At 36.6% G+C, this 18,143-nt stretch overlaps 1 protein-coding gene across 2 annotated transcripts in view; it reads left to right on the top strand.

The window, feature by feature from the left end:
- PHF8 (PHD finger protein 8) overlaps positions 1-18,143 on the top strand; it is a 181,476-nt gene that overhangs the window by 134,601 nt on the left and 28,732 nt on the right. For both annotated transcript variants that reach the window (XM_004713121.4, XM_030885076.2), the window contains 4 exons: positions 1,624-1,802; positions 2,106-2,191; positions 2,690-2,820; positions 3,399-3,709. In XM_004713121.4, coding sequence (XP_004713178.1) covers positions 1,624-1,802; positions 2,106-2,191; positions 2,690-2,820; positions 3,399-3,709 — 707 coding nt within the window. The remainder of the gene's footprint in view (positions 1-1,623; positions 1,803-2,105; positions 2,192-2,689; positions 2,821-3,398; positions 3,710-18,143) is intronic.

Consider the following 18,143-nt stretch of genomic DNA (forward strand, 5'->3'; position numbering starts at 1 on the left):
TGAGAACTGCTGCCCTATAGGATCACTGTGAACTGGAATTGACTCAAAAGCAATGTATTTGAGTTTTAATTGGTTTCTTATAAGGTATAATTTACATAGCACAAAGTTCATTTTAAGTCTACAATTAAATGACTTTTAGTCAATTTATGAAATTTTAGAATCATCACAAAATCCAATTTTAGAACAATTCTATCATCCACATGCCCCTCAAAAACAAAAATCCCTGATGCCCACTTTCAGTCAGGTATAATTCTCTTCTTCATGTTTAGACAGCTATTAATCTATTTTTTGTCTCTATAGATTTGTGTTTTCTGGAAATTTCATGAAAATGAGATCATGCTATATGTAGTTGTTTGTGTTTGGCTTCTTTCAGTTGAATTTTGCAGTTCATCCATGGTATAGCAGGTATTAGCAGTTTTTCTCTCTTTATATCCATTGCATGGATATATCACATTTTTTATCCATTTAGCAGTTGATGGTTATTTGTATTGATTCCTTTTCTTTTTTTTTGCTTTTATGTATAATGTTGCCTTGAACATGTTTCTATACCTGTTTTAGTTTTTTACCCATTAGAAAAATAGTCATATGGTGACTCTATATTTAACCTTTTAAAAATGCTCAAATTTTCTATCCCAGCGGAGAGAAAATGCCCTATTTTTACATTTCCCACTGCCTGTATATGAATTTATCCATATGCTAGCCAACACTGTTATTATCTTTTTAAGTATAGCCATTGTAGTGGATATAAAGTGAGATCTCATTGTGGGTTTGATTTCTATTTTAACTAATGATGTTGAGTATCTTTCCATGTGATTATTAGCCATTTTTATATCATCTTTGGAGAAATGCCTTCGAATCTCTTGTCCATTTGTTAGTTGGGTTGCATGTCTTAATAAATTCTAAAATATACAATTTTCTGGGTAAAAATCCTTAACCAAATATATGATTTGCAAGTAAGCTCTTCCAGTTTGTGGCTTGTATTTTCATTTTCTTAATGGTATATTTTAAAACACAACAGTATTGAATTTTTTTAAGAGCATTGAATTTTTCCTAATCCCATGCCACAAGGATTTTATCGTGTGCTTTCTTCTAGAAGTTTTATATTTTCTGATTTTATATTTAGATGTGTTATCCATTTTCAGTTAATATTTTATGTGTGGTATAGTCTTATTAACATGTAGCTATCCAGTTGTCTTGGTATGATTTATTGCATAGACTTATCTTTGTCCATTTTATTACCTTGAAGCCTTGTCAAAACTCAATTGATCATAAATTTAAGGGTTTATTTCTAGACTAACAGTTCTGTCTTATTGATCTATATATCTTTATGTCACTATTACACTTCCTTTATTACTATTGCTTTATAGTAAATTTTAAAATTAGGTAGTGCAAACCCTCCAACTTTGTTGTTCTTTTTCAAAATTGTTTAGGCTAGGATAGGTCCTTTGCATTATAAGTTTTAGAATCAGCTCATCCATTTCTCACCCCTCCCCCAAAAAAAGCCTAGGTGACTTTTAATGGGAATTGTGTTGAATGTGTAAGTCAATTTGAAGAGCATTGTCATCTTAACAATATTGAGTGTGACTCTTTATGCTTTTATGTTCTCCTTTCTTTCTGTCCCAGTACCAAAAGGGTAAAGAACTTTTCCAAGTCTCGACGAACCAAAATTGCAAAGAAGGCAGACAAGGCCAGACTGGTGACAGAACAGGTGATGGAGGAAGAATTTGACTTGGATTCAGAAGATGAACTGCATATCGATGAGAGATTGGGAAAGGAGAAGACAACCCTGATAATAAGATCAAGTGTGTCTGTTCTTTCTCTTACCTGCCCTGTTCACGTTTGTTTTGGTCCTCTTCTTAGTATAGAATACCTCTTTTTCTTGTAACAGAAAAATCCTTAGGCCTGGGCCTTGTTAACATCTGATCTATCAAGCTCTTTAGTCCTCTGTCATTTCCATTATTCCAGAGTTTTAAACTTATCCCTGCTCTTCCAAATGAGTCATCTCTGTTTTACTTTTAGGAAAAATTGTCTTATTTTCTTCCCCTGGGTATTTGGCTCAAGTGTTGATCTTAGCTTCATAATAAATATATTCCATTGTTTCCTAGAATTTCCTCGGAAATTGCCCCGTGCAAAGCCTTGCTCTGACCCCAACAGAGTTCGTGAACCAGGAGAAGTTGAGTTTGACATTGAGGTAAGAGCCTTTCTTTTATGTAGCCTTCTGCTCTTTCTGGCCAAAACCAAAAGTATATTTTCATTCTTGTTAGAAGAAAAGAGGTATTCTCTACATTTTATTTCTAAAATATATGTTAAAGGACAGGTTGTATCCTGAATGCTGCTAAACATATAAGTGAAAAAATTACAATTTACAAGTTGAAATGTTTTTAAAATCCTTCAATACAGTGCAATATAAAAGGCACTGTACTATAGTTCAGAGTATCTTACTTGGAGCTGTATGACTTACACAAATAACTTAACCTCATCAAAAATCAATTTCCTTCTCTTTTATAAAGTGGGAATTATGATTACTATAAAGATGCTATGGAGGTTAAAATGGAAAGATGAAAGAAGAGTAAATATTCTGAGTACATGATGCTTAGAATCTACTAGTATTATAAGTGAGTCAACCCAGTATTGGGGACTTAATAGACTAACCCTGAACAGATGAGGTGATATCCTTTCTTCCCAACAGGAGGACTATACAACAGATGAGGACATGGTGGAAGGGATTGAAGATAAGCTTGGGAATGCTGGAGCTGGTGGAATTCTTGATCTGCTCAAGGCCAGCAGGCAGGTGGGGGGACCTGACTATGCTGCTCTCACGTGAGTACTATCTTTGGAGATATCTCCCCTTTCTGTATCATTGGCCAGCAACCTGTACCCTGCAAGGCCTAGGTCAGTCAGTCAGCTATATTAAAGTGACATAAGGTAGACAGAATGTCAGCCCTGAGGAATTTAAGATTTACCACTGATAAATTATATAGATTTCTTATAACATGAGGTATTCGAGGGGAATTCTAGGTACTTTGAAAGTTGAAAGAGGGCCTGGAAGAGTCATAAAAGGAAAACTGGGCCTTTTCTGCATGATTTAAAAAGGAAAGAATGCCGCATGGGTGAACAAAATATTCAGTCAGAGCCAAGGGTTTTGGCTTATGTCTCTCTTTTTGCATCTTGACTGCTGTCTCAGGAGAGACATAAGGCAAGAAAGAACCGGTTTCTTTGATTAAAACAATTTTGATATAGTTTTGATCCTTTTCCTTGATTTCTAGTTTTTCACTTTGAATCGTTCTCCCCTTCTTCCCTCACCCCTGAACTTGTCCTTCTTCTCTGACTGTTCTGATAACTGATTTCCTCTAGCAATGAGAAAACCTCCCTCAGCATGTCTCCTCTCTCCCTTGCAGTGAGGCTCCTGCCTCTCCCAGCACTCAGGAGGCCATCCAGGGCATGCTGTGCATGGCTAACCTGCAGTCTTCATCGTCCTCACAAGCTACCTCCAGCCTACAGGCCTGGTGGACTGGGGGGCAGGACCGAAGCAGCGGGAGCTCCAGCAGTGGGCTGGGCACAGTGTCTAACAGTCCTGCTTTCCAGCGCACCCCAGGGAAGCGGCCCATCAAACGGCCAGCATACTGGAGAACCGAGAGCGAGGAGGAGGAGAATGCCAGTCTGGATGAACAGGACAGCTTGGGAGCATGCTTCAAGGATGCAGAGTATAGTAAGGGCAACTGGACCCTTGGGTCATGGCCAGGAGGGCCCTAGGCACAATTTCAATCCCAAACCCCAAGAGAGTCGATACCTGGCCAGTTTCTAATATTTAGTTTTGTGTATATAAAACATTTAAGGTATTTTCTTTCTAAACCTATAAAATGGATTTATTTCACAAGTTGATTAAGAGTTCAGAGATGATGCTTGCAGAGCACCTCGCACAGTGCCTTGCTCATTAAATGTGCATAAGAAATGGTAGCTATTATAATTAGCTATTAACTATTTTTTAGCATTGTCCAACTTTCATTGCTGGTGACTCTTCCCTCTTGCCTGTTTTATTTTTATCACCTGTATTATTTGTGTCTGTGTTAGCTAGTTCATATCTTTCAAAGGTTATATTGTCCTATCGATAAGCTTTTTACATTTAAGAGATAATTCTTTTTTTAAAGTTAAGATTTACTGAATATCATGATAGGTAAAGCATTATTATAATATATGATTTTATGTGAGTTATATTTTAATATTTTTTAAAATTAACAATATGAATAAATTCTCATTGACCAAAATTATAACAACATAGAGAAAACAAAAATGTCCTTCCCCTCGTGAGCCATAAGGTAACCATTGTTACCAGTTTGATATGTACCTTTTATTTATTGTGTTGGCAGACACACACATAATTTGATTTGTGTGCATGGTTTAGTTCAGCATCACTGCATAGAAACCTACCTGTTTATTTGGTGTTCTATAGCATGGATATATTATCATATATGTGACTATTCCCTTCAGATAAACATTTAGGTTTTTCTACTTTTATTGTTACTAGCATTGTTGAACTGAATAATCTCATAAATATGCTAGCCCCTTTGCCAATTAATATTTATGTAGGGTAGACATACTTGCTGGGTTAAAGGTATAAATGCTGAGAGGGACAAATTCGCTCCCAAAAGAACAAGTAAATGAACCATGTGTGAGAATACTTGTTTTTATAGGGCCTTCATGCCAGTGAATATTTTCTTTCAGTTTTTGCCAGTCTAACATAAAATAGTGTCTCTGTTTTGTTTTTCATATATTCACTGGCTATTTTTTTACTCCTTTCCTATAACTTACCTATTTAATCTTTTGTGTGTTTTCTACTGCGATATTTGTATCTATATGTGATTTATGTTCTATATATAACTTAAGTCGAACACTTGCTACAAATCATATAAACTCTTATTAAACAAAAATATCACATTGTGAAGCTATCGTTTCTCGACATATTCTCCATCTAGGTATATACACTTCTGGCGACTGGGTCCATCTCTTTAACCCTTCCCTAAAGAATTCTATGCTCTTCAATTTATACCATGTCAAAATGACAGTTTTAGCTTCCTCAAGGGACTCAATTTTTGTTCCTTTTCCATGTTCTTTGGGTTTGTGGACAAAGAAATATGAAGGGTCAAGATCAGGACTTTAGGGTAATGGGGTCAGGTTTCCTAATGAAAGTATCACAGGACAGTCCTTACTACCCTCAAAGAATGAGCAGGTACATTATTGTGATGGAGAAAAAATTCCTTAGTATAACTTTTCTGGCCTTTATCCTACCAGTGTCATTTTCAATTTTCTTGCATCTTCTTCCTAATAAGACCTCGTACCCATGCTGCATCCTTCAAGAAAATCTATTAAAATTACCCCCTTCAGAATTGGAAAAAAAAACATCTCACCATAACTTTCTGAGCTGACCTCTCTACCTTGAATTTAACTGGCCCAACAGTTCCCTTTGGAAGGACAAAGAAGGGAAGGGATGAGGGAATTGTTGAGCATTTCCTTGCGAAGCCACTGTTTTGATTGGACCTCTTTTATTTTTTAAGGCACCCTAGCAAGACTAAGACAAATATATTGTTTAAATTCTGTTTGTTTTTTAAACATTTTATTAGGGGCTCATACAACTGTTATCACAATCCATACACACATCAATTGTGTAAAGCACATTTGTACATCATTCTCAAAACATTTCTCTCCACTTAAACCCCCGACATTAGGTCCTCATTTTTCCCCTCCCTCCCCCTCCCCCCTCCCTCGTGAGCCCTTGATAGTTTATAAATTGTTATTTTGTCATATCTTATCCTGTCCGACGTCTCCCTTCACCCACTTTTCTGTTGTCCATCCCCCAGGGAGGAGATCACATATAGTTCCTTGTAATCGGTTCCCTCTTTCCTACCCACTCTCCCTCTACCCTCCCTGTTTCGCCACTCACACCACTGGTCCTGTAGGGCTCATCCGCCCTGGATTCCCTGTATTTTCAGTTCCTATCTGTACCAGTGTACATCCTCTTGTCTAGCCAGACTTGCAAGGTCGAATTTGAGTCATGGTAGTGGGAGCGGGGAGGAAACATTTAGGAACTAGAGGAAAGTTGTATTTTTCATCGTTGTTAACATCGCACCCAGACTGGCTCATCTCCTCCCCGAGACCCCTCTGCAAGGGGATCTCCAATGGCCTACTAATGGGCTTTGGATCTCCACTCCGCACTCCCCCCATCATTCACTATGGTAAGATTTTTTGTTCTGATGATGCCTTATACCTGACCCCTTCGACACCTCGTGGTTGCATAGGCTGGTGTGCTTCTTCCATGTGGGCTTTGTTGCTTCTGAGCTTGATGGCCGCTTGATTACCTTCAAGCCTTTAAGACCCCAGACGCTATACTTTTTGATAGCCGGGCACCATCAGCTTTTTTCGCCACATATTGTTTAAATTCTGGATATGTTAAAAAATAAGTCTTGAAAATGTGTTTCTTGTGTTTTATTTATGATGTCTTTTAGCATGCAGATGGGAGAAAGACAAGCTTTCTACTCTTCTAAAGAGTTATAGTCTTGGAAACCCACAGGGGCAATTCTACCCTGTCCTGAAGGGTCACTGTGAATCTGAATCGACTTGATAGCAGTGAATGAGTTCAGCATGTAGATTTCAATTTTGACATCATCTTTAACAATTTCAATAGCTATTGCAATTTTGTATGTTATGTCTTCTTTAAACTTTCCTAGTTATATTTCCATCTAAAATCTATGTGATTTAAAATGTTAACTCTTTAATTGAATTTAAGTTTGATGAAGTTGGGAGGTAAGAGTTTTTTCCCCGTAAATAGTCATTTATACCAATAACTTATTTCCTAAGTCATTCATTACTATCCACCTGATTTGAAGTCTACTTTTTTCACAAACTAAATTCTTAGATGAGGGAGTTTCAAAAAGTGGCAGGGCGGCGGAAATACCATTATATTTTAATTCCATTTTTCCATGAACTGTTTAAAGCCTCCTCATATATATGTGGACATATTTTTCTATTCTAATCCAAGTTCTGTTCCTTAGGAGCTGCCTTGGGCAGGCTTATTAACCTTTCTATGTATCTCTCTGATTATAGTACCTACTTTACAAGTTTATTGTGAAGATTAAGTAATTTAATATATCTGAGGCACTTCGAACAGTATCCAATATATGGAAAATGCTGTCTTTTTTATGTTATTCTGTTCTGTAAAATTAATTTATTTCTGTAGCAATACCATAATATATTTCTGTAGCAATACCATAAATTAGTTACCATAATCTTTGCTTGAAATAGGGGAAATCATTTTTGCAGAAAATGATTTTAGACATCAGGAGAATGCAACTGTTCAGCAAGCCCATCATTTCTGGACTAATCTCTGATTGCTCCTTAGTGACCTTCCAGACTTCACAACAGCCTATAACCAATATAGCTGCACCGGGTTTAACAGTTTCCTTAGTACAAAAGGCTCACTCAGCCTCTGCTTTCCTCTTCTCCTCCCTTCTTTGCCCAGCAACACTTGAAAGGAGGACGTTTAACAAGAAACACACACTTGTTCTTATTTTCTCAGATTTTTCTGGACTATGTTTGATCTTCTAGATAAATTTTAGAATTTGCTTATCAAATTTCATGAAAGAACCCGACTAGGATTTTAAAAATTAGGATTGTGTGACATTTGTATGTCATTTATGGAGACTGAAATCCTTCCACCCAGGGACCTTTCTGCTATAATGAGATGATCCATTCCTAGAAAATATTTGGCTCTGCAAATGTACACACTACAAATAAAAATAATAGGGCTACAATAAAAAGATATTTAGGGGCTGTTGTTTTTCATATGTTTTATTCTTGTCAGACCAAGTTATTAGCAGCAGCTCTCTCTGGAAGGTAGGTTAGGCTTTGAAACCAAATCAATGACCCAAATTATTATAGTCCTCTTTTTATAATCTTTGTCTATTGACATTTGCACTTGGAATCAGTTAGTATACTTAAATTCTGGGATGCAGGATTCCTATTTCCAGAGGTAGGTCCTTAAGGGCCTTTGCTAAAATAGGCACCAGAATCATCGAATTAAATTCAGGGCCTAGTCATTTTCTTTTTTTTTTTTAAACAGATGGTCTCCTTTCCTACCCACTCATAGCAACCCTATAGCACAAGGTAGAAGCAGACTGCTGTATCTTTCCCCACAGTGGGGCTGGTGAGTTCAAACCACCAATCTTTCAGTTCATAGGCAAGCACTTTTTTAACTACTATGTACCAGTGTTTCTTCTTTCCCGCTAGTGCTTTAATTTCATAGAGAATAGAGTGCTACTGGCTCTTTCTCTGATGGAAAAACAGTATTTTTATCTTTTATCAGAAGGATATTTATATTTTATCTGAAGGTTTTCATATTTGAAAAAGCTTTCTCAGTAATTGTGAGAAAGTTCACCACTGATTAGTTAAAAACAAAATTCCGGGTAACTTTATTTTGAGTACAACTATTGGATGGTATTGACATCATTCTGCTATTTTCCTGTTAGGTATGAGTAGTCATAAATCCAGCTTGTCTATCTCCATTTATTCAGGTTTTCTTATATATCCTTTATATCCTTTGGTATATTTCTTCTTCAGTTTATTCCTAGGTATTTTATTACTTGCTTCCTATTCACAGTGACATTTCTTTTTATCTATTATGTTTTCTGATTGGATATTGCTATTGTGGAGAAAAACAATTGATCTTTCTGTTGAATCCTGTATTGCATTATCTTACTCTACTCTTATTAATTCTATTAGTTTTTCAGTTAATTGTCCTACGTAAGTTAATTCTTTTCCTCCCTCCCTCCCTTTCTCCATTTCTCTTGGCCTTCCTCTCTTCTTTCCTTCATTCCTTTCAGTATTACTACCTCTAGGTTTTTCTAGTTTTATTGTAGTGTTGAGTAATAGTGATAGAGACATCCTTGTGTTGTCTCTGACTTAAAGGGAATGATGTGATTCTTCCTATAGGTCTATTTTAGATAACTATCCTAAACTCAGGAGAGTTCTAGCTCTAGGTGGAGGTGTTTTTATTTGTGTATTACAAAACCATGAGTGGTATTAGGCTTTATCAAATGGTTTTCTGGCAACCCTTGATATTAATACATAGTTTTTCTCTGTTCATTTGTTGATATACATTAATAGAATTACTAATTTTGAATCAATATTGCCATCTTGGGATTAGTTGTACATAGTCATGATATGAATGAGTTTTATATTTTACTGGTCATCTGTAATTATTTTGTAAAACTCTTTTCTTTGTTTTTAAATTTGTATTCCTTTTTAATGTTCTCTGCCTACAACTAGAAGTGAAAGCTCTGGCCTCTTCTTTTCAGCTTGTTATCCCTTTTGATAGTGTTATATATATTTTTTAATTAACATGAATAGACTGGTTTTGGTACGCATGTGTTTAGACTTGTTTAACCATCACCCAAATCAAATTATAAAACAATACCATCACCCCCCTCAACTTCTCTATTTGCCCCTTTGTAGTTCATTTGCCCCTTTGTAGTTCCCTAGCCTCTGATAACCACTGGTCTGTTTACTATCTCTGTTACTTAGCCGTTGCCAGATTATACACTATGCAATATTTTGAGAGTAGCATCTTTCCCTCAGCATAATGCTTTTAAGATTCATCCATGGTGTTGCCTATCAACAAATTGCCCCTTATCATTACTGAGTGGTATTCCATTATATTGATGTCCCAGTTTCTTTTAGCTGTTCACATACTGAAGGGCATTTGGGTTGTTTCCAGTTCGGGGACAAGTTTTTGAGTGAACATGGTTTTCATTTCTCTAGAGCAAATACTTAGGAGTAGGTTTTCTGGATAATATGGGAAGTGGATATTTTAACTTTCTTAGAAACTGCTAAACTGTTTTCCTGAGGGCTAGTGTCATTATACATTTCTTCTACCAGCAATGTGTGTCAGCTCTATTTTTTCTGTATATTTGTTGCTTTGTTACTACATTTTTTTAGTTATCCTAATAGGTGTATAATGATACCCCACATAATCGATTATATAACAGCTAATGTGGGTGAATAGCTTTTCATGTTCTTATTAGCCATTCATATACCTTGCCTTTTGAAATGTTTTTAAACAGACCCTTTGAACAACTATTGCCCAACTTTTCAATTGGGTTATTTTTTTTCTTATCTGTTGAATCTTTGAAATTTCTTTATATATTCTGGATACCAGTCTCTTTAATCAGATACTTTATTTGAAAATGTCATTTTCCATTGTACGGACTATCTTTCCTTTTCTTAAATCTCATTAATAATTTTATTTTCTTTAAATACCAATTTATCAGGTTTAGCTTTTATGCATTATACTTTCAGTGTTTCATTTACTCTGTGTAACCCCAGGCCACAACAATTGTCTCCATTTTTCTCATCTAAAACTTTAATAGTCTTAGATCTTACATTTTTATCTATGACCCATTTTGAGTAAACTTTTACATAAGATACAAATTTTTTTGCTTGTATATGAGAGGGCTTCAGGAAGTTACTATAAAACCGGAATTTAAAGATAATGGCATTTTCCCACACACTTTTTGAAGACCTTTTGTGTATAAATATGATTGATTTTTGTGTGTTGATCTTGTATCTTGCAGCATTGCTAAGCTCAAATAGTTCTAAGAACTTTTTATGTATTTCTTGTGATTTTTCTGGGCATATTTTCTATTTGCCACTTTTAATTAGGAACAGTTTTTATTCCTTTGTTTCCAATCTGTATATTTTTCCCCTGACTTTTATGTCTTTGCTGAGTGAAAGTAGTTGATCAAAAAAGTACAAGTATTATATGAGACCACTACTATAAAAATAAGCACAGGATAAAGGAAGACTTTCAGGTTATCTAATCTTCTATTGCAGTTTCCCAAACAACGAGGTATTATGCCTCACATTGTCAGATTCATTTCCCCTTTTTGTGTAGTCATTGTCACAAATAACTTCTTTATAATAGTATGTTCCCATTGATAGTGATTTATGATTATTGTTTTGTGGATTTATCTTTCAATTATATATCAATAAAAGTTGCAACTTTTACTGCAATAATGTCATAATACTGACTTTTATGCTTATCTAATAAACTTCATGAGCCATGAACCATATACCACCCCCTTATTAGTACATCTTAAAAATCACTTCGACAGGGAAGACCTCACCTCAACTGAGTCAATTTCCCATGGTACATGGATCAGGAGAAGACCGACCAGTTCCTTCCATATACCATTACCATTACCCCAATTAACAGACCCTCCTACAAGGGTGATTAGTGAACCTTACTGGAAACACAAATGAATAAGTGGTGAGGTAAAGGGCATGTCTGTCTTGGAAAGTTTCTACTTCTTAATTGGTGAATTTATTGCATTTAGATTTAAAGTTATCACTGATGAAGGATCTACTTCTGCCAATTTGGGTATTTTCTGTATGCCTAATATAATTTTCATTATTTATTCTATTATTCTTCTTTGTGTTTAATTGATTATTTTTAGTGATTTTTTAATAGTTTCTCATTTCTATTCTCATTTTTTCTTTGTATGTTTTAGTTTTGTTTGTGTTTTTCTAGTAGTTGCCTGAGAATTGCAATTAGCATCTACAATTTATAATGTACTTTGATACCATTTAGCTTTATTTACATACAACAAGTTTGTCCCTGTGCAAATTCATTTCCCTTTTTTATGTAGTTATTGTCACAAATTATTTCTCTATTTATTCTGTTCCAAATGACTTTGATTTATGGTTGTTTTATGGATTTATGTTTTAAATTATATATAAATAAGAGTTACAAATTTTAAATGCAATAATATTGACTTTTATGCTTATCTAATTACCTTTACTGGTTTTCTTTATTTGTGTTGCTTTGAGTTACACTCTAGTGTTCTTTCATTTCTACCCAGTAAACTTCAGCTTGTCTTGTAGGACAAACATACTAGCAACAGAATACCTCAACTTTTGTTGATCTGAATGTTTTCATTTCTCCTTCACTTTTGAAGGAGAATTTTGCAAAATAAGAATTTCTGTTTCAACACTTTTAATATGTCATCCCACTGCATTATTCTGAGGAAAACTCAGCTTTCTTTTGTTGGTGGTGTTTGAATTGTGCAAGCTTTCTTAATCTTCCTTTTCTAAGTTGTTCCTCCTCGGTTAATGTAAACTCTCACTACCTCCTAGGTTCCCTCCTATCAGTTCTTTCAAGTTGCCATGTCAATTTGATTCCATATACATAGTTCTTAAGAAAACATAATACTCAAGGCAAGACAGTTTTTACTACTTAAGCTAAACTGTTGTTTTTTAAGACTACAGGAACATTTTTGGTTTAAAACTTAAAAGATTATTTCAGGTCAACAGTTACAGGGGATTATCAAGGAAAGTTTGAAGTTCTTAAGAATTTGAAATTGTGTTCTGCATTATGCATTCGTTGCCCTCATCAGTCTCAAAACATTTGCTCTCCACTTAAGCCCCTGGCATCAGGTCCTCATTTTTCCCCTCCCTCCCCGGTTCCCCCTCCCTTATGAGCCCTTGATAATTTATAAATTATTATTTTGTCATATCTTGCCTTGTCCGACGTCTCCTCTCACCCACTTTTCTGTTATCCATCCCCCAGGGAGGAGGTCACATGTAGATCCTTGCGGTTCCCTTTCCAACCCACCCTCCCTCTACACTCCCAGTTTTTATTGTAGCTATCATAACCCACAAGGAACACTGGTGGTATAGTGGTTATGTGTTTGGCTGAAAGTTCAGCAGTTCGAAAACATCAACTGCTCTGTGGGAGTGGATGGGCCTTTTCTACTCCGGTAAATAGTTATAGTCTCAGAAATTATCAGGGTAGTTCTACCCTGTTCTGTAGGGTCGCTGTGAATTGGCATCACTCAGTGGTGGTGAGATCATAACTCACTGCCATCAAATTCCAGCTCATAATGAGAGAGAGTGCCCTGGTGATGTAGTGTTATGCATTGAACTGCAACCCACAAGGTCCACAGTTCAAAACCACCAGGGGCTCTGCTGGAGAAAGACAGGACTTTTCACTCCTGTGAAGAGTTAGTATCTCGCAAACCCACAGAGGCAGTAGGGTCACCATGAGTCAGAATTGACTCAATAGCTTGTGAGTTAACATTTGGGAATTTTTAGTTGTTTTTATTTAAGATTGTTTTATTGGGGGCTCTTATAATTCTTATAACAATCCATGCATCAATTGTATCAAGCATATTTGTACATACATTGCCATCATTTTCTAAGCATTTATATATTTTCTTGCATTTACATTTTATTTGAGCCTATGGTATCAACTCTTCTTTTTACCTTCCCTCCCACTCTCATGACCCCTTCCCCTGTGGTTTCTTCCCACTTTCCCCCTCTTCTCCTGGTATTTTTACTCCCATTTCTGTTCCTGGGGGGTTTTTCTGACCTGGATTCTGTGTGTCCTGAGCTCTTATCTGTACCTATGTACAGGCTCTAGCTTAGCCTGCAGTGAATAGCAAGATTGGGGTCATAATAGTGAGGGTTGAGGAAGCCTCAGGGAACCAGAGGAATATTTTGTGTTTCAAGTATCAGCGCTATACTTCACCCTAGTTGACTCATCCCTTCCTTGTGACCCTTCTGTGAGGGAATGTCACATTGTTTACAGATGGGTTGGGGTGTCTGCTACAACTCCCCTCATTCTAAGCAATATGCTTTTTGTTTGTTTGTTTTGGTTCTTCTGATGCCTGTTACCTGATTCTGCCAACACCACATGCATGCACAGGCTGATGTGTTTCTTCCATGTGGGTTTGTTGCTTCTCTCCTAAATGACCGTTTGTTTAACTTCAAGCCTTTAAGACCCCAGACAATATATCTTTTGGTAGCCGGACACCATCTGCTTTCTTCACCAAATTTGCTTGTGTGCCCATTTTGTCTTCAGCAATCATGCCAGGAGGGTGAACATCACAGAATTCCAGGTTGTTAAAACAAAGTGTTCTCTCATTGAAGGATGGTATGAGCAGAGGCCCAAAGTCCATCCACTTCCTCAATATATTGCCATATAAATATATGTACCTATACCAATACCTCTTATTTTTATGAATTAATATATCTACATAGTGCACACCTATGTTTATACCTCTCTCCATAGCTTTGCTTCCTAGATCTTTCCTGTTTCCTTTTATCTTCCTACCTACTATCCCACCATCACTCCCGCCCTTCTTCTGCCTCTTAGTAATCCCTTAGTAAACTAGATTGCTGTTGCTCCAATACCCCCAGGATCTCTACATCCTCCTCATTGTTGATTTTAATTCTCTAGTTGTTCCCCTGTCTATGGCGTTGTTTGATCACCACTCCCTTCCCACTAAATCCCTGCAGAACCTTCGGTCCTGATGCTTCTCCTTGGGCTTGCTTTCCATGCCTGTCTTACATAGGTAACCAAACCAACAATAATGTAGACAATGCAAAAAGAAAACTAAAAATTGAATAAAAAGAAAATAGAAAATATATATGAAGAAAAATAATAGTAACTAGAAAAAAATGAAAAAGCATAGATGATTTCCAGGTCTGTCCACTGCCCTTTATGACTATCTCCCCACTGGTCCTGGGAGGTTCCAGAAACTACCCCTCCTAGCCTGAAGTCTATTTTGGGGGCTCTTCACGGGCTTTGTGGTTTTGCTTTGTTCTTGTTGCAGATCTGTTATGTTCCCTTCTTGGTTCACCTCACTGTGGGGGGTTCAGACTGAACTCATTCCCCCCATGTGCCCCCAGTATTGTCCTCTGTCACAGTATGCTCCAGCTGAGGGGTCATCATGTCTCAAGGTGTTGTCAACCCTACAGTCCTCTCTGTGCCTTAGTAACTCCATGCAGGGACATTGTCCTGAGGGCTTGGTGTGCTGATATGAAACCTCACTCTCTTTCCTTCTTGGTTTGCTTCTGTGAGGGTATGGCAGGCCATTCCCTCTCCCGAACCTGTAGTCTTAGTGTTGTCCTCTGTAGCACATACTTGTAGGGAGGGGTCAGTTTGGCTCTGATTGGGGCCATCCTGTAGCTCACTCTGTTCATGCATCGTTCCATGTGGTTGCGTCACCTTCAAGAATTGATGCGCTGTGGTGGGGTCTGCATGCACACTCCCAGTTCTCTTAATTATCTGGTCTAACAACAGGTGGGTGATTCTACCTGGATGCCATCTTAACTCCCGTCTGCCTTTTAAAAAATTTTATATCCTCAGCTTTCTCTCATTCCTCTCCTTCTACGACTCCCTATATGTATTTTTATGTTTGATGATACCCCATACATATCTTAGACTTAAATTTTCTATAATATTTCTCTTTGTTCATCAGACTGAGTAATTTCAGTTGTACCATCTTCATGTTTACTGATTTTTAATTGTGCTTGTTCATATCTGCTGTTGAAGCCATATAATGAAATTTTCATTTCACCTAGTTTGCTTTTCTACTCTAGAAAATCTGTTTGTTTCCTTTTTATCATTTCTATCTCTTAATTAATATTTTCTATTTATAGAAAAGGAGTCCTGGCGGTGTAGTAAGCTACACATTGAACTGCTAACCTAGAAATTTGAAATCATCGGCTGCTCCTAGGATAAAAGATGAGGCTTCTACTCTATCCTGGGTTTCATATCCTGGAAAACATAGAAAAACTACATAATAGAGGATCAAGAAGGCTACCAACAATAACAAAATACAACAGATAAACCCCCAATGTGAAAAAAAAATAAACAAAAAAACAAACAAGCATTAATGTTCTGTAGTTTTCTTTGTAACAGATCTTTTATTTCTTTGGTTAGGTTTTTACCCAGGTATTTCAGCTTTTATGTGGCTGTTGTGAATGGTATTGTTTTCTTTATGCCTTTTTCAGATCTCTCATCACTAATATATGAGTCCAATTGATTTCTTCATATTAATCTTGTATTTTGCTACTTTAATAAACTTCCATTTTTTTATAACAATCCTATTGTAGAGACCTTGGGGTTCTCTCTATGTACAAAATCTATTGTGTGCAAATAGGGAGTTTCATTTCTTCTTTACCCAATTGTACTCCCTTAATTTCCTGTTGCCTTTTAATCTTGCTAGGACTTCCAACACAATGTGTGACAATGGTTAGGGGCATCCTTGTTGGATTCCCATTTTCAATGGGAATGTTTTCAGCATTTCCCCATACAGTATGATATTGGCCTTTGATTTTACATAAATGGCCTTTATTGTGCTGAGGAATTTCCTTTCTGTTCCTATCTTGTTTAGTGCTTTTATTATGAATGGCTCTTGGATATTGTCAAATGCTTTTTCTGTATCAACTGATATGTACATCTAGTTCTTACCCTTTATCTGGTTTATGTGGTGGATTACATTAATTATTTGAACCATCCTTGCATCCCTGTTATGAATCCCATTTAGTCATGATGTGTTATTTTTTTTTTTTTTGGTATGTTGTTGGATTCCATTGGCCAAGGTTTTGTTGAGAATTTTTGCATCTACAAGGGGGTACATAAAAAAACCTGGGAAAAAGCTCTGCTGGGCGGAGCTTTCATAGTAGGCATTTTTCCCACTAGGCGAACATCAAGAAACTTGCTGTGAGTTAGAGCACCTAGTAACATCACCTGGGAAGGTTCTCTGTAGTCACGGTGAATTTTTTTCAAAAAGGCAGTTTTGCCAAATCTCATTTTTTGTGATGACCGATTTTGTTTCCTGCTCCGGAAAAATGCCACAGAAACTGTTGTGATGTTGAACACAGCTTATAAGGATAACGCTATGAGAAAAGCTCAAGTGTACAAGTGTTTTTCTCATTTCAAAAAGGTGAAATGTCAATTGATGACAAACTTCATTCTGGGTGTCTGTCAACTTCCCGAACGGACAAAAATGTCGACTTATAATGCATTTGGAGTTCATTTCACCATGTCAGACTGTTAATCAAGCTTTCTATTTAAAGGTTCTGGAAAGATTGTGTAACAGTGTGTAACAAAAAAGGCCTGATTTGTGGCAGATGGGGGACTGGTTTTACTTCTATGACGGTGTATCTGCTCACACAACCATCCCAGTGAGCCAGATTTTGGCAAAAATCAGCATGCCTCTCGTGCCCCACACACCTTACTCACCTGACCTCACTCCATGCAACTTCTTTTTGCTTCCACAAATGAAGAAGGACATGAAAGGGCAGTGATTTGACAACGTAGAAGAGGTGGGGGAGGGTAGGGGAGTGAGGTGCTGTCAGCCATCCAAACGGATGAGTTTGAAAAATGTTTCCAAGAGTGGAATCCCATATTTGACAAATGCATTAAATGTAATGGAGAGTCAGTTGAAGGTAGTAAGGTTGTTTTATAAAAAAATTTAAATTTATAACTTTGGTAGCCCCTTGTATTCATGTCTTCATGTCTCCTCTAGATAATATGTTGGGTTTTTTGGTGCTGTTTTAAGTGTGTTGACTTCTAGGTGGTGTTATACACTGGGGTAGTCTCATGCTTGTATGCTGCAGTTGTTGATTTTCTGACCATAGAGATCTGGTTAATATTTTTTGTAATGCTTGCTTTGTTTTTATGAATTCTCTAAATGTCTCCTTATTTGAGATTACTTTTATTTCTCCTTTATATTTGATAGATAGCTGTGCTGGATATAGGATTCTTGATTTGGCAGTTTTTGTCTTTCAAAGTTTGATATATGTTGTTTGAATTTTTCTTTCCTGCATGGTTTCTGTGGAGAGATCAGAGCTTATTCTTATATATTTACCCTTGTAGGTGACTATTTTTTTCTTGCTAACTACTCGCAATTCTCTCCTTTTTATCTGTAGTTTTATTTGTTTCTTCCTGTTCTGGCATTCCATTGAGGGATATATTATTTCTCTTCATGGTGTCCCTCTTCAGATTCTTTTGCTTTTTTGATCATTTCTCTTGTTTGCTAGTTTGCATGGTTGTCTTCAAGTTCATTGATTCTAGTTTCCCTTTCATTTTATTGCTCAGTTCTTTTATTTTAATAATTAAATATTTTATTGGGGGCTTGTACAACTCATCACAATCCACACATACATCCATTGTGTCAAGCACTTTTGCACATTTTTTCCCTCATCATGCTCAAAACATTCGCTTTCTACTTGAGCCCTTGGTATCAGCTCCTCATTTTCCCCCTCCCTCCCTGTTCCCCCCTCCCTCATGAACCCTTGATAAT

This window comes from Echinops telfairi, unplaced genomic scaffold (assembly GCF_000313985.2).
Source record: "Echinops telfairi isolate 266 unplaced genomic scaffold, ASM31398v2 ScPeMD7_19;HRSCAF=73, whole genome shotgun sequence".
In the NCBI taxonomy this organism is placed as follows: Eukaryota; Metazoa; Chordata; class Mammalia; order Afrosoricida; family Tenrecidae; genus Echinops; species Echinops telfairi.